The 25,318-nt window shown below is 34.2% G+C and overlaps 2 protein-coding genes across 3 annotated transcripts; one reads left to right on the top strand and one right to left on the bottom strand.

Moving 5' to 3' along the window:
• Positions 1-713: 713 nt before the first annotated feature.
• On the bottom strand, positions 714-22,851 carry LOC125073185 (protein glass). Of its 2 annotated transcripts, none has more exons than XM_047683910.1 (10): positions 22,790-22,851; positions 14,113-14,284; positions 11,338-11,537; positions 7,806-7,920; positions 6,459-6,593; positions 3,984-4,385; positions 3,612-3,829; positions 3,228-3,311; positions 2,072-2,176; positions 714-1,315 (listed from the first exon to the last, which is right to left on the bottom strand). In XM_047683910.1, exons 2-10 carry the CDS (start codon positions 14,230-14,232, stop codon positions 1,243-1,245), a joined length of 1,452 nt encoding a protein of 483 aa, XP_047539866.1. In that variant the 5' UTR covers positions 14,233-14,284; positions 22,790-22,851; the 3' UTR covers positions 714-1,242. The 2 variants fall into 2 exon arrangements, with proteins under 2 accessions (XP_047539866.1, XP_047539865.1); XM_047683909.1 differs by having other exon boundaries at positions 715-1,315; positions 7,806-7,923.
• Positions 20,288-21,610, top strand: LOC125073186. The gene is made up of 2 exons (XM_047683911.1): positions 20,288-20,771; positions 21,384-21,610. The coding sequence occupies exons 1-2, from the start codon at positions 20,456-20,458 to the stop codon at positions 21,509-21,511; spliced, it is 444 nt and encodes a 147-aa protein (XP_047539867.1). The 5' UTR covers positions 20,288-20,455; the 3' UTR covers positions 21,512-21,610.
• Positions 22,852-25,318: the final 2,467 nt, after the last annotated feature.

Genomic DNA, 25,318 nt, shown 5'->3' on the forward strand with positions numbered 1-25,318 from the left:
TTAATTTGCTCAGGGAAAAAATTAAGTTTTAGTTAATACTAGGAAGAGTGGAGCTTGTAAAATGTATTGATCATTTAAGTAAATGCTAGAATAAATGTATACAAAGATAATTTCAAAATATTCTTCATGTTACCTACACATATTTTGTATATTTCTATAGTAATTTTTAAGAAATTATGAAATACGTGTTTTGAGAAATCTTATGAAATTATTCTATCATTGATATTATACATATACTCAAAAACATAGTTAAAATAATGAAATTTGTTAGATAACGAATTATTGGTTTAAATTGAAAAAAAGAAACACTTATATAAACACTTAAATATTTTATTTGAATCTGACCTGTAAAATATTTTTAAAGGGAAGTGCCATAACGGCTGTATCAATAGATTATGTAGATAGATGATTATCTTAATGTTAAATTGCAGGTCTAGAGCCACATAAATACTACTGAATTTATTATTATTATGAAAGTAGCTCCATACCTCTTTAAACAGAAAAAGAAATTTCACATTTGCGTAGTCTTAGGAAATTTACAGGTTGTTATTGAAATTTAAAAAACTTAATTCGATTATAGAAATGCCTTTTATTTATTATTTACAAATAAACTTAGTTTATTTCTTGAATTTTACATCCATCTATTTATAATTGTTAAACTATTATAATACTGATTATTTTGGCATATAATTTTAGTTTATCCACAGATATTTTAGTCTTAAATACTATTTATATAATATAGAAAATTAATTACAATCCCTGAATCGGTGCGCTAAAATTCAAACTTTTAAGTGACTAGAATATTGTAATAAATACACTTAAAGCTAAGTATTTACATTGCTTTTAAACTATATACATTTTTGCAGCTAGTAGGGCAACTGAGCTATGTTTAGAACATTGAATTAAAAGAAAATCTATTTTATATTTCGCCAGTGTTAACTAACAAAAGATACAGAATCTCTTTTTATTTCACGACTTTAAAAATGAAATAAGACTAAGAGGTATAGATTTTTTTTTATCTATTACAATAACCTTTAATAATATATTATAAAACGTTGTGTTGCCATGCGATTAGTCAATTGATAGACCTAGAAAATTTTAGTATTTAATTACTCAAACTAGGATAAACCACTTTTTGACGTCAAATAAATGCTTTCGTGACATTAGTATCTTCCATAATTCTTCCACGATTGAATATCAAGTATTTGCTTAAAACCGTGGCAGAGTGTAATGCTACATGTGTCAGCCGAGCATTCCACCAGACATGTTTCCGTGTACACGCATGTGCCTATTCAAGTTACCTGATTGTGAGAATCTGAAAAAGAGATTACAGTAGATAGTTTTATAAGATAATCTGGGTAGGTATACTCTATTCCAACCATAACAGGAAAAAGCCAACATTTGACAGCAAATTGACGCGACATCATTGGTCGAGAGCTTGATTAATGTATATGATATTTACTATGGATTTGGGGAAAATTGCATTTTTAACGTCGACAATATTATCCACGGAATTTTGGAAGTAAAATTAAAGTGGAAATAAGTAGTTATACATTAAAAATAAAGATAAATAAATCATAAACTCTTAGTAGTGCGTAATATCGCTGTGTTATTAGCAAATCGCATGAAATACGTAAATCTAAGGTTTGTTTATTTTTTTTCTACTTCCATTGGAATAGGCTATATCACCTTTTATCCATTTATACGTATTTATTCTTCCACCAAACATCAATACTTAGTATTATTATGCTAATTAATTATTATATTTATTACAGAGTTGATCATTTACCAGATAACTCATTTGTTTGTCTGGCTTCTCATTCTAATTGAAAATAAACTTTTAATAGAACAGTAATTATTAAAGGTTAAAGGAGAATAAACTTATTTCAATTTATATTTCAAACAATTACGTAAATGTATTGAGCTAGGTTCGATTTCGAAAGTCAAGTGAAATTTCTAAATCGTCTGCTATATTTATTTTTTAAGACTTTGTTTTTTATCAAATTCATATAGCATTATTTTCTACATAAATAAAGAAAAAATATAAACATCAAAATTAATTTATACAAACCTAAGTAGACATAATTTACACTGATAAGGTTTTTCCCCCGAATGTATTCTCAAATGCTTAGTTAGCGTAGAACTGTCTGAAAACGCCTTTTTGCAAGAGCGACATCTGAAAAAATAGAAGGTATTACAAGTTATAACCAAAATTGTTCAGCAAAGGTAGATAGGAGGTAGCTAAAAAGTATATACGAGTAAGTAGAGGTATATTTTGCAAGTAATGTACTACTAGTAATGATAAAGATTCTTGTATAATATTATTAAGCAGAACACTAAAATATTAGACACGTTAAATACAGGGCCGGATCTACCATATGGCTTTTTGGGCTTCAGCCCCGTGAATTCAAGGGGGCCCTAGCTAAGTCAAGTCAAATTCAAAAATAGACAATAATGCGAAATAATCCATAACTTTATTAAATTAAACAGATCGTATGGTTTGCAGGCCTGCGAGTCCTGCAATTAATCAAACCCATTCAATTATTTTAATTCAAGTCTACGTTCAGATATGTCTTAGGTGGGCCCCTAGGTAGTGTTAGCCTAGCATATTAGCATTAGCAGCCCGTAAATGTCCCACTGCTGGGATAAAGGCCTCCTCTCCCTTTGAGGAGAAGGTTTGGAGCATATTCCACCACGCTGCTCCAATGCGGGTTGGCGGAATACACATGTGGCCGAATTTCGTTGAAATTAGACACATGCAGGTTTCCTCACGATGTTTTCCTTCACCGCCGAGCACGAGATGAATTATAAACACAAATTAAGCACATGAAATTTCAGTGGTGCCTGCCTGGGTTTGAACCCGAAATCATCGGTTAAGATTCACGCGTTCTAACCACTGGGCCATCTCGGCCTAATGTTAGCCTATTGCCCCCTAAACTTATATTCCTGTTAAATATCCTTAAGGGTCCGGCCTTGGTTAAACAGACTAAGTTCCAACTGAAACTATTACTTTTACACTTTAACCACGAGCATAATTGAGTTTTCTTGTACTTAAAATTATTATTGTCGTCCGCAGTAAATCTACCAAATGTCTATATATCTACTAATATGGAATAGCGTGGTGGTATTAGCTCAAAACCTCCCGCTCGCCGGAGAGAAGGTGTTTGCCTAGTATGGGGACATATTTTATGGTCTGTATTTAATTGTCTTTGTATCGAGTAACTTACTGATATGGTCGTTCTCCTGAGTGTGTCCTCATATGCGTCGTAACACTAGAACTTTGACTAAACCGCCTATCACATATCGGGCACCTGTAAATATGATCAAAAATACATCACGACTGCCAATTAATGAATTACATTTTCCTAAATATTAGTATACAAAATACTGCTTGAATACGATATAATTAACCTTCAACTTTGTTATTATTAATAGTCTCAGATCAGATCTCAACACTTTCAGAAGCGATACATATAGTTCTTTGTAAATTGTTATTAGTTTCTTGGTGTAACTTTATAAGTCCGTTTTCAACATTATAACTGATCACATAGCTGATGAATTTGCATTTTTTTTTTAATATTATTACTATATATTTTAAACCAATCAATCACCTAAAAGGTTTCTGTCCTGTGTGTGTACGAACATGCGCAGTCAGATTAGCTGCTTGCGAAAAACTCTTATTGCAGTCTCCGCATCTGTAAGGTCGTTCACCTGAGTGCGTACGGAGATGAGTCTTAAGAGTGCTCGGTCTTGCGTAGGTTTTGCCACATATTCTACACAAATTCGGTTTCTGTTCATCATCCTCCGAACATCCACTTAGAGCACCGACCTATGCCAAAAATACAATGACAATACAAGGTCAATTCCTGATTAAAGTCACTTAGATGAAAAACATTATTAGTATTCATGATAAAAGCTCAAAAAGACGAGACTCATTAATTTTATAAATTTATGTTTATAATGGATAATCTAATTCGTCCTACCTGAACTTTTCCCGACGCGTTAACACACGTTGTGTATCCATAATCTTGATGCATGGGCCCTTGGTGGTTCAATATATAACCATTATTACTCATTTGCTCCTTCGGACTCTCCTGCATGTACATCTTCGATGGCGAACGTTTCAAAACTTGCCCCATATTTTTCTGATTTGAGAAATTTGGCTTTTGTTGGAATAGATAATTTGGATTTGGCTTTTGGGCGTTTTGTAACTGTAACGGTTTGAATGTTGATGTTGCCGTTATTAATGGATCTGATTGGTTTGGAGTTCTAAAGTCTGCCGTGAATGAGTACGTGGCCGACGGATAAGAAGTGGGGATGACGTTTTGTGTTTGGGGGTATACGACGTTCACGGATGGGGCTGCGGTATTTTGATTCCATTGTACCTGTTAACAAGGTAATTGTTATATATTATATGTATAAAGGGTAAGTAAAAGGTAAAGCTATCTATATTATGACTGATACCTATTGTAATTTAAAAAGGACGTAACCACCACTGGCTTTTAATTACCCACGTACATATAAATCAAAATGAAAATATTTTTTATTTATGTAGACTCATAACTCTCACTTTTGAATCATCGTATTACAGTGTTGAATAAAATGTTTACCTACCACAGGTTCGGAAAGTAAATTCTACTGAAGGTTATGATGAATGAATTACCATTTTAAGTCAAAGTCAAAGTCAAAAGTCAAAAATCTTTATTCAATATAGAAGTTTTTACACTTGCTTATTGATTGTCAAAAATCTACCACCGGTTCGGAATTTAGCACCTCGGACCTGAGAAGAACCGGCGAAAGAAACTCAGCGGGATATATTTTCTTTTTTTTTTTTTTTAACCATTTTCCATTAAGTCATCAGTTAATAAGTTATTAAAAGCAGGACATGGAGCATAATGTGTTTTGATTTCGTTTACTTCTGCTTATGGCGTAGCTATTTCACGAGGAACAAATTTGACACTCGATCGTAAAATTTTAAAAACCGAGTTGGGATGGTATTTTTTTTTAATGCATTAGGCCTTAATATAATAAATTACCTACCTATAATTATAGTTTAGATTTGTTACATTCTTGGAGCTCGAAACTCCCTTCGGGATATTTTTATTAAGGTGGGTGGAGGATCATTGTATAAACACGAGGATGAAAGTTAAACTAATAAAACCTATTTTCCGACTTCGCAAAGTTAATAAATCCTTCTTTGGGGCACTGTATTCGTTTCTATTATAAGATGTCAGAGTAATTTTTAACTTGACCTATTTCTAGTAGTCTATTTTAATAAAGAATGTTTTGATTTTAACATCATATTATTCTCTCCTTTCGAAAACGAGTTCACTCAGATGACTTTTAAAATTTCTGGTATATTTAGGTTAACTTTAACATGGACTTAAGTCTTATAATAGAGGCTTTGTAAAATAATCAATTAATTTTAATAACTAACAAAATCATAACAATTTGGCTATATAGTTGACTAGCTGTGCCAGCGGATTTATCCGCAGTTATTTCAGTTTGTAACTGTAAGAGTTTTATTGTTACTGAAATAAAATAAAACATTAATTTTGGATAATCGGTTCAACTGATCCAGATTTTATCTGCTTATGTACAAATGAATATTTATTCATATTATGTACGACTCCATCCGCAAGGTCCACGCTAAAATACTTTTTATTGTTATAATAAATCATTTCTCATTATAATCTCATTAATTGAATAGGTTTGATTAATTGCAGGACTCGCAGAGATGCAAACCATACGATCTGTTTAATTTAATAAAGTTATCGATTCTTTCGCATTATAGCCTATTTTTGACTTTGACTTGACTTAGCTGGGATCCCCTTGAATCCACGGGGCCCTGGGCTGAAGCCCAAAAAGCCATATGGTAGATCCGGCCCTGTTTCTAAAGATACATTATCAGTACACTTCCATACCATCTATAGAGCATACTTTTTAAATTTCAAGTCACTTACTTCAATAACATAGGACTTACAAACTTCCAACCCCCGTTTTACTTCCTTAGGGGTGGAGTTTCATAAAATCGATGTCTACACCCTATAAGGAATCCACCTGCCTTATTTCAAGTTTGTAGGTATTATGTTTCTGAGATTTCGTGATTAATATGTGAGTGGTATTTCCCTTCTACATATATAGTTTATAAATATGCGTATATTCTATTTTTTTTTTGTTTTTTGTGTCAAATACTGACGGACTGGCAAATGGGCTACCTGATGGTAGTCATCACTATTGCCAATATACATTGGTACTTTTTGACTATTTCTTACGTAGTGCGACACCAACTTTTGGAACTAAGGTGTTATGTCCCTTGTACCTGTACTTACACTGGTTTACTCACCCTTCAAACCGTGACGCAAAAATACTTAGTATTGCTCTTTGGCCGCAGAATATCTGATGAGTGATAAAGGTAAAAATACTCATAAAATGCTATTCAAGAATTTTTATCTTACTTGAGAACACAGTTGGTCCGCTGGACAGCCATGCATCGTCATATTCATGGAGACGTTGACACTCATGGTGGGAAAAAGGGGGGTACCACTGTAGTGCTCATAGTACGGGTACCCTCCACCACTGTTTACCACCATCTAGAAACAGTTTTAATTATAGTATCTCAGATAAAACTAGAAAAATATATATAATTTATAAAGACTTGTAGTAACAAGACACAGTCCATTTCGAAAGAATCGAAAATAATTTTGATTTAAAATAAAACTGCGGCTTTGTATTTTTTCTGTACCTATTTTCTACAGCGGCCATTGCCGGCTAGGATTAATGTACCTATAGCCGCTTAATGTAGGAGAAAAGAACTCTCTACTTGTTCATATAATTGAATCCGTTGGTGTTGCTAATACCTAAGCATCTACCTATGAATAACCGATGAACGACGGGTTGAAGGCGTGGAATTTAATATAAGCAGGAAAAACTACGACAAACTATCAAAACTAATTTTGCTCATTGTTTTTAATAGATACATAGTCCCAAGAATTGCATTAATCACAGATAATCAATCTAATAAGATAAAACTTTTTTTTTTTAATTTTAGAACGCAATGACAAACAACATGTTATATGGGAATGGGAATTTAAAATTATACATTGTATAGGCAGTATCGCAAACGCATGCACTTGTGTTTCAAAATTCTAGTTTTGTAAAATATATTTTAAAACGAATATATTATTTGAGTTTGATGAAGTGTTCTTATGAGCCAGTTGTAACGGCTGTAAGCTGTTAAACAAGTTAATAAAATTCGTGTAAAACTTTTTAAATATCGAACTTAATTAATCCGTCAGATTATTTAATCGTGGTAATTGTTTGGAAAATAAAATAAAACAAACTATTTTATTAGTCTTGCCATAGTTAAGTGTGTAAAACATAAAGTGCTAATAAATGTTTACAAGTGTCAATTTGCAACTGCAAAAAACAAAATCGATTTCACGTGCCGTTTCAACCGCTTTAATAATTTTCCGTCAGATAAATCTGCTTTCAAAATACGATATGAAGCCTTCTAAAAGTCAAAAGTTATTCGTAACTGCAATGAAAAATGAAGCTAATAGTATAGAGAGTAAGGACGAATATTGAAAACGCATATAACCATTGTAATCAACTCACCGTAACGCAAATACTCATATAAGTATTCCTATAGAAATGACATTAATCCTCTATATTAATTACGAGAATTCCATAACCGCCCCTTTGAATTATCCTATTCACCCTTGTCTACCCAAGCAGAGGTAACGACCAAATGTATATTTATCTCACTTGCACGGGTAAGATATATACGAGAGTGAAAGAGATACCTGTGGGTGAACGGCGTCTGCCGCGCAGTCGCCATGGACGACGGCGTGTTTTAAGGAGAGGAGGACGTCCGCCGCTTCCCCACCTCCCCGTTCCCTGCATTCTCCCCCGTTGTTCCTGCTGTAAGGAATATTTCACTAAAGCTTTCAGGAGGGAGCCATTTTAATTTAGTTACAAACTCAACATGTTAATTTATTACTTCCTCATATTTATTACAAGTTTCATGTGTATAAGTATATTAATTTATACCGGAAATTCAAATTATTTTCTTAATAGGGTATTCTACTATGTTTGAAAATGAACTTCAAAATGTTTATTTTCTTAATAAAAGATATAAAAAAATATATTTCGGCAAAATAAACACGCTCTCTTTATTACCACAAAAACGCTGTCAGTCATTCAAATGACGTCACATTGGTAAAAACAACAGTCGTGTAAGTACAACCGGCACTCATTCAACGTTAACAGCTTTAAGTATTTGGTGTATTTTGGAAAGGTACCTTATTATAATCTGATTGAGCAAATACCAACATTAAAACTCTAGAAAAGTTATTTATCAAAGTGCCAATTTATATCGGCATGAGGAATGTTTGGTTGGAACTCGCACATCGAGATCCTTATTAACTAAAAGTCGATTGTATTTATGTGAGGATTATTTCCATATTAGTAAAACATCTTAATTAAAATCTAACAATACTTAGCCCTTTTCCCCGTATATGTATGAATAAAGTTGATGGTAACATTATCTACAATTATCTACCTATAGCCTATTCTAATGGAAGTAGAAAAAAAGAAAAAAAAATCTTAGATTTACGTATTTCATACGATTCGCTAATAATTCAGCTACATATATTGTACACTAAGAGTTTATGATTAATGTATCTTTATTTATATTACAACACTATTGTATTTAACTACTTATATTAACTTTCATTTTACTTTCAAAATTCCGATAATAGTTTCGCCGACGTTTAAGACGCCATTTTTTCGCAAATCCATAGTGAATATTATAGATCTCAACAATTTCAAGCTTTCCACCATTGATATCGCGTCAATTTGCCGTCAAAATTTAGCTTTTTTCCTGTTATGGTGGGAATATAGTATAGCTGATTACACCGAACTAACAGTTTTTGCCTATATGACGTCACACCATGGTGGCTCCTGTTTAGGTCACGTGACATAAAAATTATAACTTTTAATTTTAATATAATAAAACAATAATGTACTTTTTTGCTTCAAAATAATATAATATTTAATTAAGTACATTTATACATTAATTTTCATTTTTATCAAATTTCGTAATTAATTTTTCACTACCGAAAGTATTATTCAATCTATAATGAATTAATTAAGTAGAGTCAAAATTAAAACTACCACCGGTAAGTAAATGTAAATGATCGAGAAAAAAAATTAGCATACAGTTTTTAATATTAGAAAGAATAGACAGGAGTCGATAATTTTATTTCAAAGCTGTTAGTTACTTCTTTAAAATCACTAGTAGAAATGTTACTGTATTCTTTACCTTTTGTACACAAACGAATTAGGTACGTATTTAAATACTATATATAAAATAAAGTATTTTTACACCTATCATACACAACAATTAAATAGCTAATAAAAAAGATTGTCAACGATAGTCATAATCATTTTTTATTTAGATTTAATGTCAAAACAAAGACACACGTTGCGACATCCAATCGTAACATGTCATTGCGATGACGATACGTCGTTGAAATCTAATATGTGCAAGATAAATTGTGATGTATTTGTGACGTCTTTAGTTAAATATTGATCGACATTGATGTAGATCAATTAATATCCTTTATGGAAAAGACATGAGAAGATAACCAGCATAAAAATACGTATTTGTATTTTTTTCTTCTATTTTAACGTCATCGTTGCTAAAACGTCGTGTCGTACATCCAAAGTCATCAAGGGCCAGTGTTAAAATCACTTCATAAATGCACTACTGAATATATGTTTCAAAGAGACCTTCGACTTAGAATATAATCGTTATAACTTAGCAATATTTATTAAATTAGAATTATAAAGTAGTTCCTTAGTACGTTTTATGTTCGGTTTCGCATACGAATTTACGCGCGCTACATTTTGCACTTCACGCACGCGGTCATTCCGATGTGAGTATTTCTCGAACCAAGTGCATCTCTTCAATACTAGCCTACTAGTAGTCAACTAACAGTTATCTACTAATAGTCATAGGGTTTTTTATAGAGAAAATGCTAGTAACAGTCTGAAGACTGGAGTTGGCAGATTTCATGTTCCGTGATTCAGACAATATTTAAAAAGCCGGTGGTCTTGAGTTCAAAATATTTTCAATAGTGCTGGAATTGCGTTTCCGATTATGAAAGTAAAGTAATAGACGTCACTCGTGTCAGACAGACACTTGTGCCTTATATAATATGTCCTGCACAGTTAGTCTGAGAATGCTCCCCGTAGCTAAAAACAGTCAGGATAACACAATTTCTAGTCATTTTAGTTGTAAAAATAAACGTCATTGAGAGGATCATTTACTAAATTTAAATTCTACGTTTTGTAGTTTTGTAATATAATACTTTCCTGTTCAATGATATTTTCTGCGTTTAAACTGGTTTAATCTATAATGTATCAAAACTGTAACGAAGCTTTTTTTTTAGAAACGAACAATCGTAAAGAACATTAGTGCTGCCCGATTTGCTCGACGTGAAACCTTTTTTCCGTAATATAAACCAATGGCCCGTAATCATAAACAAAACAAAACATTCAAGAAATTCAAGTTTCCTAGACGATTACTTTAAAAGGCAAATTTAAAATAATTTTGATTGCTTGATTAATGTGCAAATATTAGTTAATTACGTTTGCCACAACTACAGGCATTCAAACTAAAACCAAAAGATCACGATTCATATTAAATCCTGTCTGGTTGGTCTAGAGACTAGTTAGGTTTGGTTAGGGAGTTCGATCCCGTTCGGCGGAGACGACGAAGGCGACCTCGGCTCATCTCTGCCACATCTCGATATTGAAAAGATAGCCGTGGATGCGTGAGTTGGCCCCTTGTTTTCCATTTCAAACATTCCATAGGAGGATGGCAGCCGGTGAAAGCAAAGTTGATCTTGCTTCTGAACTCTTTCCAATCGTGTTGGATTTCACATTGGGTTATTATATAAAGAGTGAATGAATAGAGACAACCTGTTTTTATGTACACATGTGTGTGTGTTTGTATGCTATATACTACCCTCAGAGTGCGGAAGTCTCTCAGGAGAAATTTGATAAAGAATCATGATAGAAAACCTGGAAGTACCTTTCCGTTGATTCTCATGCATGATGCATAAAATTTAATTCATTAATTTATAGTCCGTGTAAAAAACTATAACTATTAAGATTTATATGGTTCTTCTCTGTAGAATCGATTTTTCGAACGGATTTCGAACGGTAGCTTTAAGTTTTAATGATTTTGTCGAATCAAAATTCAATTTCATATTCGAATCAAAGTACATTTTAACTATAAATTAAATTATGTTCACAGAGAATACTCACTTATAACCAGAGCACGGTGAAAAGGGGAAGAGTGAAGGCAGCGGATCCAGTTCAAGGGGAGGTAGGGAGAAGGAGCCCATGTCCTCAGCGGGCCAGTTCGGTTCGCTCACATCGCCGAGTCCAACGTCGCACGGGGCGATAGAATCGCTCAGTGCGTTTAGATCGTCTCCATTATCTGGACAGCAGTTCTCGTTTTCTTGCTGTAAGGATAACATTTTTTTATTTTACAACATTAGAAATTAGTACAATAATTATACATAATTGACAGGCAGACAATGTAATTATAGGTACATAGTTGCATCTCTGCCTGTCTGTCTAAACGCGATAAACTCAGCAACTACCGAACGAGTTTCTTATCATTGTGGATGAAATGATTCATGACAAAGGTTGTCACTATGGATGAAATGATTCATGACAAAGGTTGAGATGTATAATTCATGAAAGGTTTTGGGTAATTGGCTGAAATATGATAAGGATTGTTGTAAATTTCAGAAGGGATCATATCGACTGAGAGCTTTACTGGCACTATGCAAGTACCTATTTAATTTTATATATACATCAAGCCTTAGAATAGAAATATTACCATGTACATCGATCTTACAGGCTAACTGATCATGTAAAAACAACAAAAAAACTACTGTGCCTATTAAAGAGGAAATAAATAAAAAAATAAATAAATAAATAAAAAGACTATACAAATTATGAAGTAAATATTTATATATTTAAACCACAAAAATATAATATAAAAAAAAATTGTACAATAAACTTAAAATGTGAATACCTCATTCATATTTGTTTCTTCTTAAGGTAAACATAAAATTGGCATGAAAACAATGTTATGGTAAAAAATGTTTCCTAATTTATTTTTAAAATTCAATTCAGAGTTGATAAGTATATCAATATCACCTTGTTCAAAAATGGAATTATAGGTTTTTATAGCCCTGATATGAATGATCAGATTTGCCTAAATTAGTTTTAGTATTTCTATATTTAAATGTTTGTTTATGCTTATTTTGGGCTCTCGCATTTTTCCTCGGTACGGCCAACATGATTTTAATTATATGGCATAACGATATATATGTCGCAGCCAACTGGTTAAATTAGACTGATATTTGACAGCCTAGACGATTTACTAAAGGGCGCTGTTCTACCAGCGGCCTGAATGACACCAGCCAAAACATCTTCAATTCATAGAATGGGGACTCTCATATAAATAAAAATATTTATATTGATAGGTTAGGTCTGACCCCTAAGCTAAAAGTTCTGTGCTCCGTTTCTGAGATATTGACAAAAATAAATCTTGTAATTCTAACCTTAAAATTAGGTTCCCTATCAACAATTTCTAACATATGGCCTGCGGCACTTTTTATTTACATGATAGTCCCTATATGAACGGAAGATGAATTGGTTTATAGTCATTCAGACCGCTGGTTGACAGCGCCGTTTAGTAAAGTGGCTAGGCGTTTCATTGGATGGCTAATCAAGCTAGTTGCCTGCGACATATACATTTTATTTAGACCATTTGTCTCTCGTTTCGTTTTTAAAACAAATATGATTTAAGAGTGTATTTAAAGGGATGTCTGTGTGTGATTTACATATAAGTGCAGGTGTGGTTTTTTCCCACATTTGCGGTGAAAAAGATTTCATGGTCTTTAATGCATCGCTGGATGTAAGAGTCCCTGAAGGTTGAATATGTCCATCCGTCGGCCCGTGTTATATTTAGGTTGATAATATAATCAAAACTATTAAGAATTATTTAATATTATTCTTGTATGTCACAGAGACTAAATATCAATTTTATTATAACATGCTTTGATTTTTTACAATTATGTTATATTGGCAAAATATTTGCATATTTTCTCAAAAGAAAACATCTGTCTTCTTAAAGAGAAGAAAACGTTCAATTTCTCATTTTTTATTGTTACTAAATAACTTAAAATTTGTATTTTTTTAGACTAGTTTTTCGTCATCGATTATTTAGAGCTATCACTTCGTTCCCAAGTTTCCGAGCTTTTGATTCGGCTCAGCAAGTTACTGTCAAGGTCGATATTTTTAAGAGTATTCATTTCTAAACTCTGAAGTCAAAAGATCCTGTAAGGTACTCAGGTAATGATTACTCTTAATTTAAATGAATAATTTATTAATGTAACATTTATTTACAACAAGCCTTCCGCCCTGATATCGTAGGGGTGAAATTAATACAAAGTTATCTCTCCCATTAAAGTTGAATTTTTTAAAAATCTTTATTATAATTCTTTGTGAACTTCGATTTTGCGAAAGGATTTCATGTTAAATGACAAGACAATCAGATCAATAGTTTCGGAGATCTCGTTATTAAGTAGCATTTCCCTTAAATAATTTCTAAAAATTTCCAATTTTCTGCGCAGTACAATGTATTAGAAAATTAAAAATCCGATGAATTAAATCGTTACATTCGTTCTGATTTTATGTTGTGACCAAGGAAAATGAATACATATCTTCATATGTATAGATAAACACATAACTAAATATTTCAGATTAAAAATAGTTTAGTTTACTTTAAACATCGTGATTATACATTCTACAACAAAAAATCGTTATATATTAAGGAATGCTCTACATAATAATTTATGGAGCAAACGCGAAATTACAACGCCGACTAACGCATCATCCTTCACGAAACGTCTTAAGCACAACTCGGCAAATATTTTAATAAAAATTGGTGTTATATAATAATAATATTTAGCAAAAAAAAATGGTATGACTTTATCTAAATCGGGGTGTAGATCTATTTACCTGGCAGCAGTCCTCCGGTAGCTCTCTAAGCTGGTCGCACGAGCAAGGCTGCAGAGGGTCGCAACAGAGCCCGTGGCAGCAGCCCAGGAACTGCGGATTGTTGGGTACGTAGCAATCCATCGCGCACGCCGCCGCGCAGGGGCGGATCACAGCTTCCGACGTTTAGCCATCCCTGTAAGATGTGGCCACACCTTTTAGATATACATATTTATAACTAGTTTGTCTAACGACGATGTATTGTTTCACTAGTGAACTATGTTGATATATTTGCGTTTCTGTAGTTATGTTGTGTTGATTTTAGGTCGGTTGAAGTATTTGTTTTCAATGTATATTTATGGAAGCGTTTGTTAATTGAACTAGTTACTACAAAAATAGACCAAATTCGACATAATTTTAATGTAAGTACCATAACAAATATAGTTCAAAGTTTTATAATACTTAGAGTATCCTTGATTTTTATTGTGAAGGTATTGAAAAGATTATTAAGCTTGAGAGAACTATGTAGAGCTTTACCTATCTACAGTTAACACCTCAAAAATTTCAGATTTTTTCTTCGGACTGAAATTGCAATATAATAAAGGATCCAATGGTCGTTTGATGTTATAAATTAGCTTGTTCATAAAACACGTGTGTTCAAATGTTTCCTAATTAATATGTTATGGTTTTTAAGTAAAATGGCATTTTAAAAAAAAATCATAAAATGGCTATTTTGCTCTCATAAATAATTCATTCATAGATCATATGAAATGAAAACTTTAAGAACAGCTAAAACGACGCAAAATAAAAATAATCTGTATTTAATTATAAACCAGGCATTTTTTGTTAACGTAAACAGCAAATAGAATGGATATTATTCTAATTATTATATAATATTTAAGTTAAGTAGTGAATTGAAACTGAGATCATTACATACTGAATTTCTTGCCGGTTCTTCTCTGCATTCTAAACCAGAGTTAGTTTACTTTTAATAGAATTTTGTAAAAATACGATTCAAACGTGCTTATAGAAGCCTACTTGAATAAAGTATATTTTTACTTTCGATTTATCTGATCTAATATAATAAAATACAACAGTTTTAATAATTTATTAACAATAATTTCTTATAAATAATATTTAAATGGTACATACACACATGTCTTGGACGTGGAGCAAGTAACGAATATTTTTGGACAAGAGAGATTAGAATTAATGAAGTATTCATTTTTAATTAAAAGGCTTATAAAATATTGTCTTACTCTGTATTTCACTATGTAAATGTATACTTTTATTATCTAATTTGTATCCTTAGCATGTATATGTATGATTATATCATCACACTCCTTAAGACATAGAGACTTAAAATTTGCCAGCTCTGATTCGTGAAGGCGGAAAAGAATCGCGAAATTTTGATTTTGATTGATACCAACTTTATCGCCAACTAAATTAGGTCGACTGATTTAAAGTTTCATTCTTCCTAGCAAATCAAGAAAAACAAGTTTGTATTATTTTAGGTAAACGCTAAAAATGCTCTAATATTATCTAGTCTATTAACTCTACATATATTATTATCGATTTTCAAAATATTTTGGCATTTACGTATATCGGAAACGAAGGCGTGGAAGTATGTGGTTTACACCCGATCGCCAAATCAAAGATGATATATCATTTTGTCTTAAATTAATCGAATTATAATCTTTTGTAATACCTATTAAAATAATTCGTTTCAACGATATGTTGAACAGGAAACCGCATCAAAATCCGTTTAGCGGTTTGGGTGTGAAGTCCAGTCATGGAGAAATCCTAAAAAAAATGTGTTTTAACTAATAATTTTTATAAATTATAAGGTTTTTAAAATCAATTTACCAAATTCATGTATGTATTTACTAAAATACCTAAAATAACTTACTACCGAAACTCTCCATTAAATGTAGAAATAAGGTTCGAAATTATAAAATTAATATCCCTAATAAATAAGTAAAATAATTGTCATTAAAGAAAAAAGATATCTATAAAAATTCGCGGTAGGTACAAGATAAGTTTAAATATATATATATATATATATATATATATATATATATATATATATATATATATATATATATATATATATATAAAAATTATTATACAAGAATATTAGTTTGGACCAATAATTTGTAAGATGATGTAAATGTTTTTTTCTTTAATACTAGTCATTATGAAGTCGATATATATATTGTTGGAATAAACATCTTAGCCGAGCGACATCTGCGTCAAGTCAAACAAATACACTTTTAAAAAAAAAAAAAGGGCGGGAGTTTTTGGCGGCAGACAGATTGGATCGCGATTATCAGATTGACTGTGTAGCGTTGATGGTTATTTGTCTTGTAAATTAAATGTTTTTTTTATCTTTTGTGGTAAATTGATTGTTATTGTAAATTAAAGGTCATTGTTGTAGAGGTTAGCTTATTTGTTTTTTTTTCTTTTAGTAATTCCTACTTCTGGTTCTAAAATCAGAAGTGGGATTCACCTGTGCCCACTTGGTACCAATATTAGCAAATAACCATCAATCTATTTTGCTATGTCTAATACGTCGCGTTCGCGTAGAAATTCGGTTGAAGTACCTCGCGGTAGGTCGAAACGAGGGTCGCGTCGGCATCGTTCTCGGTCTCGTCATCATCGCTCTCGCCGTATTGAACGTGATAGTTCGGTGAAACAGGCGTTAAGTACAATCATAGCTAGGCTAAATGCGGTTGAGGAAAACACAACGAATATCTCGCAAACGCCTCCTCCGCGTAACGTGCCCAACACATCTCAGAATGATAACGAAATACTTTCATCAGCGCATACTTTCGCTGACGCTTTGTTCTCGATTACCCGCAATAAGCAACGTGATTATTATGTGTCTAATTTTGATCCGACTATCCATAATTTTGAGGTGTGGTGTGATGAAGTGGAACGTGCTAAATCTGCGAATTACTGGGGTGAGTCAGAATGTTTATCTCGAGTTGCGGGTTGTTTGAAGGGGGACGCGAGGGTTTGGCTTGACGAGTGGACAACAAATGATCGGTCGTGGTCGAACTTCAAGAGGGAGTTTAAGTCTCTTTGCCCAAAAAGGATCAACAGGGCAAATATTCTCTTTGAGGTTATGACCTCTACTTCTGATCAGTTTCCCACGTACGCCGAATACGCACGCCGCTCCTTGTTGCGACTGCGAATAGTTAATGGGTTGAGTGAGGACCTAAGGGTTGAAATCGTAATTCGTGGCATTACTGACGCACAAATTAGGGCGGCCGCCATGAACGCTAATCTGACGGTAGATACTTTAGTTTCATTCCTTGCTATTTACGTAAAACCGAATCACAATGTTAAAATAGATAACCGTGGAGTTAGGCCTAGTGAGGTTAGGAAGCGTGACTCGAAGAATTCTAACATTAGGTGTTACATCTGTAACAACACGGGTCACACGCGGTATACCTGCCCTAAAAAGCGAAAACCGTCTGACGGTTACTCTAAAGTAACATGTACTTTTTGCAAGAAAGTAGGTCATGAAGAAAATAAGTGTTTCGCGAAATCTAGGACCGAGAATAATAACCAGAGGAAAGTTAATTTATGTAAGGAACTGTCGGTCGCTTCTCGTTGTAGCGACATTAGTGCCGCGGTTATACAGGGCATACCGGTTGATGTACTGATAGACAGCGGCGCCTTAAACGTGTCGCTTATATCATCAGACGCCGTTAAGCATTTCGCGTGCAGACGTAAGCCGACTTACTGTATCTTGAAGGGTATCAGTAGCGATCAAATTATCGCACGCGAATTCGTTACGCTTACCTTAGAGTTTAGTCACATTTCGCTTGAGGTAGATTTAATCATCGTTCCGTCATCATATATGAATACGCCGGTTATTATCGGAACCGATGTATTAAATAGGGATGGCGTCACGTTTGTCCGCACCAAAGATAAGCAGTTCCTGACTCGGTCTTTAGATCAGGCAGTACTAGGGGTCAATAAGGTAACGCGAAATTCCCTTGATGATATAAACACACCACTGTCCGGTGAGGATTTTGACTCCCTTATAAGCGTACTAAAAGATTTCTTGCCGTTTTTAATTTCGGGTACTGCTACTACTACTGTAAAAACGGGTGAAATGAAAATACGCCTTACCAGTGAAATACCAGTCACTTACCATCCTTATCGGCTTTCTTATCCAGAAAAACTAAAAGTTAGAGAAATGATTGCGGACTTATTGCATAAGGGAATAATAAGGGAGTCAACATCTGAATACGCGAGCCCCATTATTCTAGTAAAAAAGAAAGACGGTACGGACAGAATGTGTGTGGACTTTCGGGCCCTTAATAGAATTACCATTAAAGACAGATACCCCCTACCGTTGATTGAAGATCACATAGACCGTCTTGGGAGCTCTAAATTCTTTTCGAGCCTCGATATGGCATCCGGGTTCCACCAGATTTTGATTAGCAAGGAGTCAAGGCACCTAACAGGGTTTGTTACACCCGAAGGGCACTACGAATATCGTAAAATGCCCTTTGGGTTGTGTAATGCTCCCACCGTGTACCAGAGAATCATCACAAAGACCCTCAAAAAGTTTATCGAAGTGATACCCTTATTTACATTGATGACGTACTTTTAATGAGTTTAACGGTTCAGGACGGTATTAACTTACTAAAAGAAGTTTTGCAAACTCTCACTGAAGCGGGATTTTCGATAAACCTCAAAAAGTGTTCTTTTTTAACATCTGAGGTTGAGTACCTGGGGCGAATTATAGCACACGGTCAGGTTAGGCCGAGCCCCCGAAAGATTGAGGCATTGGTAAACACTTCGGTTCCAAGTAATGTTAAACAGGTTCGCCAGTTCCTCGGTCTAGCGGGATATTTTCGGCGGTACATTGAAGGGTATGCGACTAAGACGGCTAGTATCTCACACTTAACAAAAAAAAGACACTAAATTTAATTGGGGCCCCGAGCAGGAAGCGGCTCGACAATATGTTATCAAAGCATTAACTAGTGAACCGATACTCGCAATATTTGATCCTCGTTTAGAGACTGAACTTCACACGGATGCTAGTAGCGCAGGCTACGGGGCCGTGCTGATGCAGGTCCAGGATGATGGCAGTAAGAGAGTCGTAGCTTATTTTAGCAAGGTGACACAGGGTGCTGAAAGCAGGTATCATTCGTATGAGTTAGAGACGCTGGCGGTCGTCAGGGCGTTGCAAAATTTTAGGCACCATTTAATTGGAATCCCGTTTAAAATTGTCACCGACTGCAACGCTCTGAAGGCCACCGAGCGAAAGAAGGACCTGCTTCCGCGCGTTGCTCGTTGGTGGATTTTTATGCAAGATTTTAACTTTACGATCCAGTATAGAAAAGGTGCAATGATGACGCACGCTGATTATTTAAGCAGGAATCCACCAGCAGTGCACATTAATCACATCGATAAACCAGCCAACTGGGCTCAGATGGCCCAGGCGGCTGATGACGAAACCCGTGACCTTCTTAGGAAGTTAAGCGAAGGTGAATTAGATTCACGACGCTATGAAAGCCGTAACGGCCTTCTTTACTATCGGTACTCACCAGTCGGCGAGGAATCTCGACTTTTGTGCTACATTCCCAAAGGTCACCGACTAAGTCTTTTACGAGTGTTCCATGACGAACATGGGCATATTGGCACTGATAAGACACTAGACCTTATCAGGAAGCACTTTTGGTTCCCTGGCCTTAAGCAGTTTGTCGCGAAATATACCTCGCATTGTCTCATCTGCATTACCAAGAAACGGGTTCCTAGAGCCCCCAGACAACCTATCATATCGTGGCGTAAGCCCGATGTTCCTTTTGATACTATCCACGTTGACGTCCTGGGCCCCTTGCCCGAATCTAACGGGTATAAATTTGTGTTCGTTCTGGTGGACTCTTTTACAAAATTCTGCTTGCTTTATCCCATTTATCGCCAGGACACCAGTGAACTTAAACGCGTCCTCGACAATGCGATATCTCTGTTCGGAGTTCCGAAACTGGTTGTGTGTGACCGCGGACGTATGTTCGAAGCCGCTGACTTCACCGGTTGGATATCTGCACTCGGGTGTGACATACATTATGTGACGCCCGGGATGCATCATTCGAATGGTCAAGCTGAGAGATACGTCCGTACAGTCCTGAACTTGATACGCGTCGGTAGTAGTACTAGTGAAAAGTCTTGGTCAGAGTCTCTATCTAAAATTCAACTTGTGCTAAATATAACCAGGCAGAAATCTACACAATTGTCAGCCCTAAATCTGTTAGTTGGCATCGAAGCTACCACGCCCGTGATTAGAAGCTTGATTCGAGACGTCGCAATTGAAAACATATCCACTTCTCGGGAAGCTTGGCGAGAGATGCGCAGAAGCCGAGCTGGCGAACTGCTAGAGAAGAATCGCAACAACCAAGATTCTTACGTTAACAAAGACCGGCGACCTCCGAAGACGTTTAACGTCGGTGACTGTGCATTCGTCATAAAATATTCGCAGTCAACCGGAAAACTCGACGCTGGGATGCGAGGCCCGTACCATGTTATCAAAGTTTTACCAGGTGGCCGCTATGAATTAAAACTGCTAAGTGGTGCTCGTGGCAAGACCACTCAAGCGGCGGCCCAATACATGGTACCTTGGAAGGGTGAATGGTGCCCTGAAAGTTGCGCATCGTTCTTTGAGGGTGAGTTCAATCGTTTTTTTTTTACAGCTATGAGTTTATGTGTAATGCAAACGATGGCGAACCATGAAAGTCTGACAGTTAAAACAGTAATGTAAAGCGAAGTTCTCAAGGATTGAAAGTGTGCCAAGCGTTATCTCATCATGTCAAAATATGAGCACTGCGTAAACTGCCTCTGCTTGATGGATCTATATCATGGGCATCGCGTAATACTGCCTCTGCCCAAAGGTAAAGTAAACTGGGCATCGCGTAATACTGCCTCTGCCCAATGGTAAAGTAAACTGGGTATCGCGTAATACTGCCTCTGCCCAAAGGTAAAATAAAATGGGCATCGCGTAATACTGCCTCTGCCCAAAGATAAAGTAAAATAGGCATCGCGTAATACTGCCTCTGCCCAAAGGTAAAGTTAAATGGGCATCGCGTAATACTGCCTCTGCCAAGGACTTGCGTTTCTGTCCAATAAGTTTTATGTTTGTGTGTTTATCACGTGCTTAATTAGTGTGATTGACGAAATAGATAATGGCTGAGTGAAAGAGGGCCGCATAAGTGTGATGAATGAAAGATTAGGTAAATATTTTTCTATTTCGTTTATTTTTAATAAATTCTTTTCGACAGATGCCTGTGATGACGATGAGATCGTGGATGTCGCTATAGCCGGGCCTTCTGCGAATCTAATCAGCAATCAAGAGACAGTGTGGGTGCCCGAGGACGGCGCACCGTCAGGAGAGGCCGTGTTGGAATAAACATCTTAGCCGAGCGACATCTGCGTCAAGTCAAACAAATACACTTTTAAAAAAAAAAAAAGGGCGGGAGTTTTTGGCGGCAGACAGATTGGATCGCGATTATCAGATTGACTGTGTAGCGTTGATGGTTATTTGTCTTGTAAATTAAATGTTTTTTTTATCTTTTGTGGTAAATTGATTGTTATTGTAAATTAAAGGTCATTGTTGTAGAGGTTAGCTTATTTGTTTTTTTTTCTTTTAGTAATTCCTACTTCTGGTTCTAAAAATATATATATCGACAACCATGAATCTTTATACAAATTTCTCTTCCTGTGTTATTTCTTCATAATGACTGATATGACTTCATAATGAATGAAAAAAACATTTACATCATCTTACAAATTATTGTTCCAAACTAATATTCTTAAATTTATTCTTCGTGTAAAATCTTACGATGAATATTGATGTGTCTGTCCTCACATTATATTATAGATATATTTATAATATAAGTGGTAGAAGCCCTATGAATTTTAATATTTAAATATAAAAATTTAAAATAGTTCTTATTTTCTTAAACCTGGAGTAGAGGTTAAAGGTCAAAGGCGTGAAAACAATTTTGGCGATTTCCTCTTTGTGATATGTTTTACAATCAATTTAAACTTACTTGTAATTTATTTAACTGATCGATGTTAATTAAAATTTTAATATATTATTTCGTTTCGTTATTTGCTAGGTTTCTCTATTTATTTGAGGTTACTTTTGTCGCACTTATAATTTTTATCTATAATAATTAAAATGTTCGTCACATGAGTGCAAATCGCTTTGCAAACTACATTTAAACTACATTCATAAAAAAACTAATAATCTAAAGAATGTTTGCTGCGGCAACAAAACTGTCTTGAATTGTACACATGAAATATATCTAACATTATAATAAATATATTTTGATTATTAATTTTATTATATATTTATTTTCTTGCATTTGCAAGTTTAATTACAATTAGTAATTAAACTTACAAAAGAAAAGCGCAATTGGCTTATTTATCACGCATGAGAGGTTACACGTTCCCAAAAATATTTGCGCACCTTCGTCCTGCACGGCAATTGTATTTTAAAAATATAACATTATTTTTTAAGAGGCTCGTTACTTTAATAATATTCAAAGGTTTAATTATAATTAGCATGTACGCTGAAAATATTTACCGTCACTTATTGATTTTTTTTTCGCGTAAGAACATAGCTATTCTCTTCAGATCACACTTACTTTTAGCTTCAAGACGTTAAAAGAAAATATCTTACCTTTTTCGAAAAACAATCCAAAATAATCCAACAATTTTCAATAGTATATATGTTAAAACACATCACAAAATCACAGTAACACAAAATAACTCTTCGCACTAATTAAATTAAACGTATCGGTCAAAGCATGCGCCATGGCAACATTCGAGCGCTCTATTTAAAAAAGTTAACATTTTTCGATAGGACGAACCCTTGCAGGCTAATGTTGGTGACTAAATGACTATCTCCTGTTAAGTGCAGTCGCCACCCGCCCCTACGTTAATTGGCTGTTTGTATCAAAGTATCCAACCCCTCTGAAAAAAACATAACATATTGTGCGCGGGAAAGTCACTGTCAACGCGTATCGGGTTAACATGGCGAGTTGCGGAAGCTATTGTTTTTGTGGTGAGGAGCGTTTAGTGTGATCTTATTTAGATAACTAATTGATTGAACTATTTCGTAGTGGTTTCACATATTTAATTATCGTTTATTTAAGTGGTTATATGCGTGTGTGAATTAATGTAAATGGTATATGTTGTTATTATAATTTATGATGTACAACAGCTGGCTGTTTATAAAAAAAAAGAGATAGCTAATAAAACTCTTTTGACTAAATGATAGTTAGTATCATTTCTTTCGACGATATGATTTTTACATCTATTTATATTCCGAATTAAAGTTGATCATATTAATAACCAATTCCTTAGGTAATGTACTTAAACCTTAAGAAGGCTAATAAGAAAAGTATCGGTTGATAAACTTAATTATACCTCATGTATTACGTCGTGTACTTACATAACTTAAATATAAGTCGATATTCGTTTTATTTCATAACTTAAAATTATTTCAATTATATATATTAAAATAAAATAATTTATTCAATAAATTTTTTTATCTCTTATTCAATTATATATTTTTTTTAATTCACACGTGATTACAATACAAGCTTGTTTTGTTTTAAGGTCGTATAAATAAATGTTAAAATTTAATTTTTCTGACATATCGTTTTGACAGAACCTCGGTGAACGGGTATTGTACGAATATCGATTTCGTTATGATAGGCCACCCAGGTAGCTCAGGCCATGCGGACAGCCTCCGTCACACCATATGACGAAAAATCCGTTCCCATGGGATCAGTTCATGTCGCCACAGGTTGCGGAAACTATAGCTGACTAAATCTGATTTATGTACATTTTATGAAAAAAAATAAAATGATTATATATACAGGTGAATTTATCAACTTAGTGGATGGCTAATTTTGAAACTATGAGGAATAGCAAAATATTCTCATAGGACTCTCAGGATTTTAAAGAAAATTGAACCCGATATATTATTTTCAAAAATCATAATTCTTAGCCAGGAATCGAACCCGTTGATTGAAAAAAGATATACTCCGGGGTCAATACTACTAATTTATAACGGTTTCTATTCCGATTCAACTTCAACTATTGAACTACTAATAAAAATAAACCTCAGCATGAACATATCTGAGAGTCAATTTTACTGATTTTTATCGGTTATGATATAATATTATATTCCGATTGAAGTTCGACCGGCCTGCAACTGTATGGTTTTGTTAGTAGAATGGGATAACAGTCGAACGGCAAAGAATACGCTTCGATTCGATTGTGACAAAGCGACAATTTTTTAATAGAGTTGGCGCCCTGTATTTTTACGCCACCCGATAGATTCGCTAATAAGGATCAAATTCTTTGATGTAGTGACATATGGCAAACTTAAAGAAAATATTGAACTTTAATTGCTTTACCCTTCCCTTACTTGAAATTATTCTCTTTTTGTTTTCCAAATATGCTCGCCGCGCAATTTTATTCACAACATTATGTTCTTATCTCGTCTATTTGGACAGATAAATAATAAGCGAATATCAAACATACTTTTTAAAAATAATTATTACTATTGTGGCTTTGTACAATATTGTGACTTCAACTCTGGCAAGTAGCCCTAGTAGATTTTGGAATAGCGTTGTGCAATAAGCTCTAAAACTTCTTCTCAAAAAGAAGAGCAGGACTATGATAAAACTATTATTATAAATGGGAATAAATTAATAAATATAACACATATTAAATAAATAATTTGGTTTGTTATTTTTTTTCTGTTTAATCACTTAACAGATTTTTAACAGAAGATATAGTATAGAGATCGGTAGTTTCATTATTATCATTATTTGTATATCTATCATATGTCATGGGTAACGTATTCCTTGTTTAATGTAGACGTCTAATACAATTCAATTTTGAAACCCCAGTTTAAATAGTGGCAATATCATCTACAGTTAGGAACGATATATGGGTAACAATATCGAAGTATTAGACTCCACTTTGCAGCATATGAACACCTGTTAATCTAGGTTACAGAAGGCCTAGTAAAAATCATTTTGGAGTAGCTTGAGAACCTTACTGCTTACATCCGGTCGCTGGTTGTTGACGGTTAGTGGCTGATCATATCCGGTTAGGAGATCTAGTCAAGTAGCTGATACCGATGCTGTTTGATTACGAATATTTTTAGGTATTTTTATAGCAATGTCTTGTG

Source organism: Vanessa atalanta, chromosome 23 (genome assembly GCF_905147765.1).
Source record: "Vanessa atalanta chromosome 23, ilVanAtal1.2, whole genome shotgun sequence".
Classification (NCBI taxonomy): Eukaryota; Metazoa; Arthropoda; class Insecta; order Lepidoptera; family Nymphalidae; genus Vanessa; species Vanessa atalanta.

Bases quoted from the DNA above. Each gene is read 5' to 3' on its own strand.
- LOC125073185 (XM_047683909.1), bottom strand. From the start codon at position 14,232: ATGGATTGCTACGTACCCAACAATCCGCAGTTCCTGGGCTGCTGCCAC. The intron at 7,924-11,337 runs GTGAGTATTCTC...TATTCCTTACAG, and splicing joins TCACCGTGCTCTGGTTATAA to CAGGAACAACGGGGGAGAAT. The intron at 1,316-2,071 runs GTTTGTATAAAT...TCTCTTTTTCAG, and splicing joins TGTAAATTATGTCTACTTAG to ATTCTCACAATCAGGTAACT.
- LOC125073186 (XM_047683911.1), top strand. From the start codon at position 20,456: ATGCGCAGAAGCCGAGCTGGCGAACTGCTAGAGAAGAATCGCAACAAC. The intron at 20,772-21,383 runs GTGAGTTCAATC...TCTTTTCGACAG, and splicing joins TTGCGCATCGTTCTTTGAGG to ATGCCTGTGATGACGATGAG.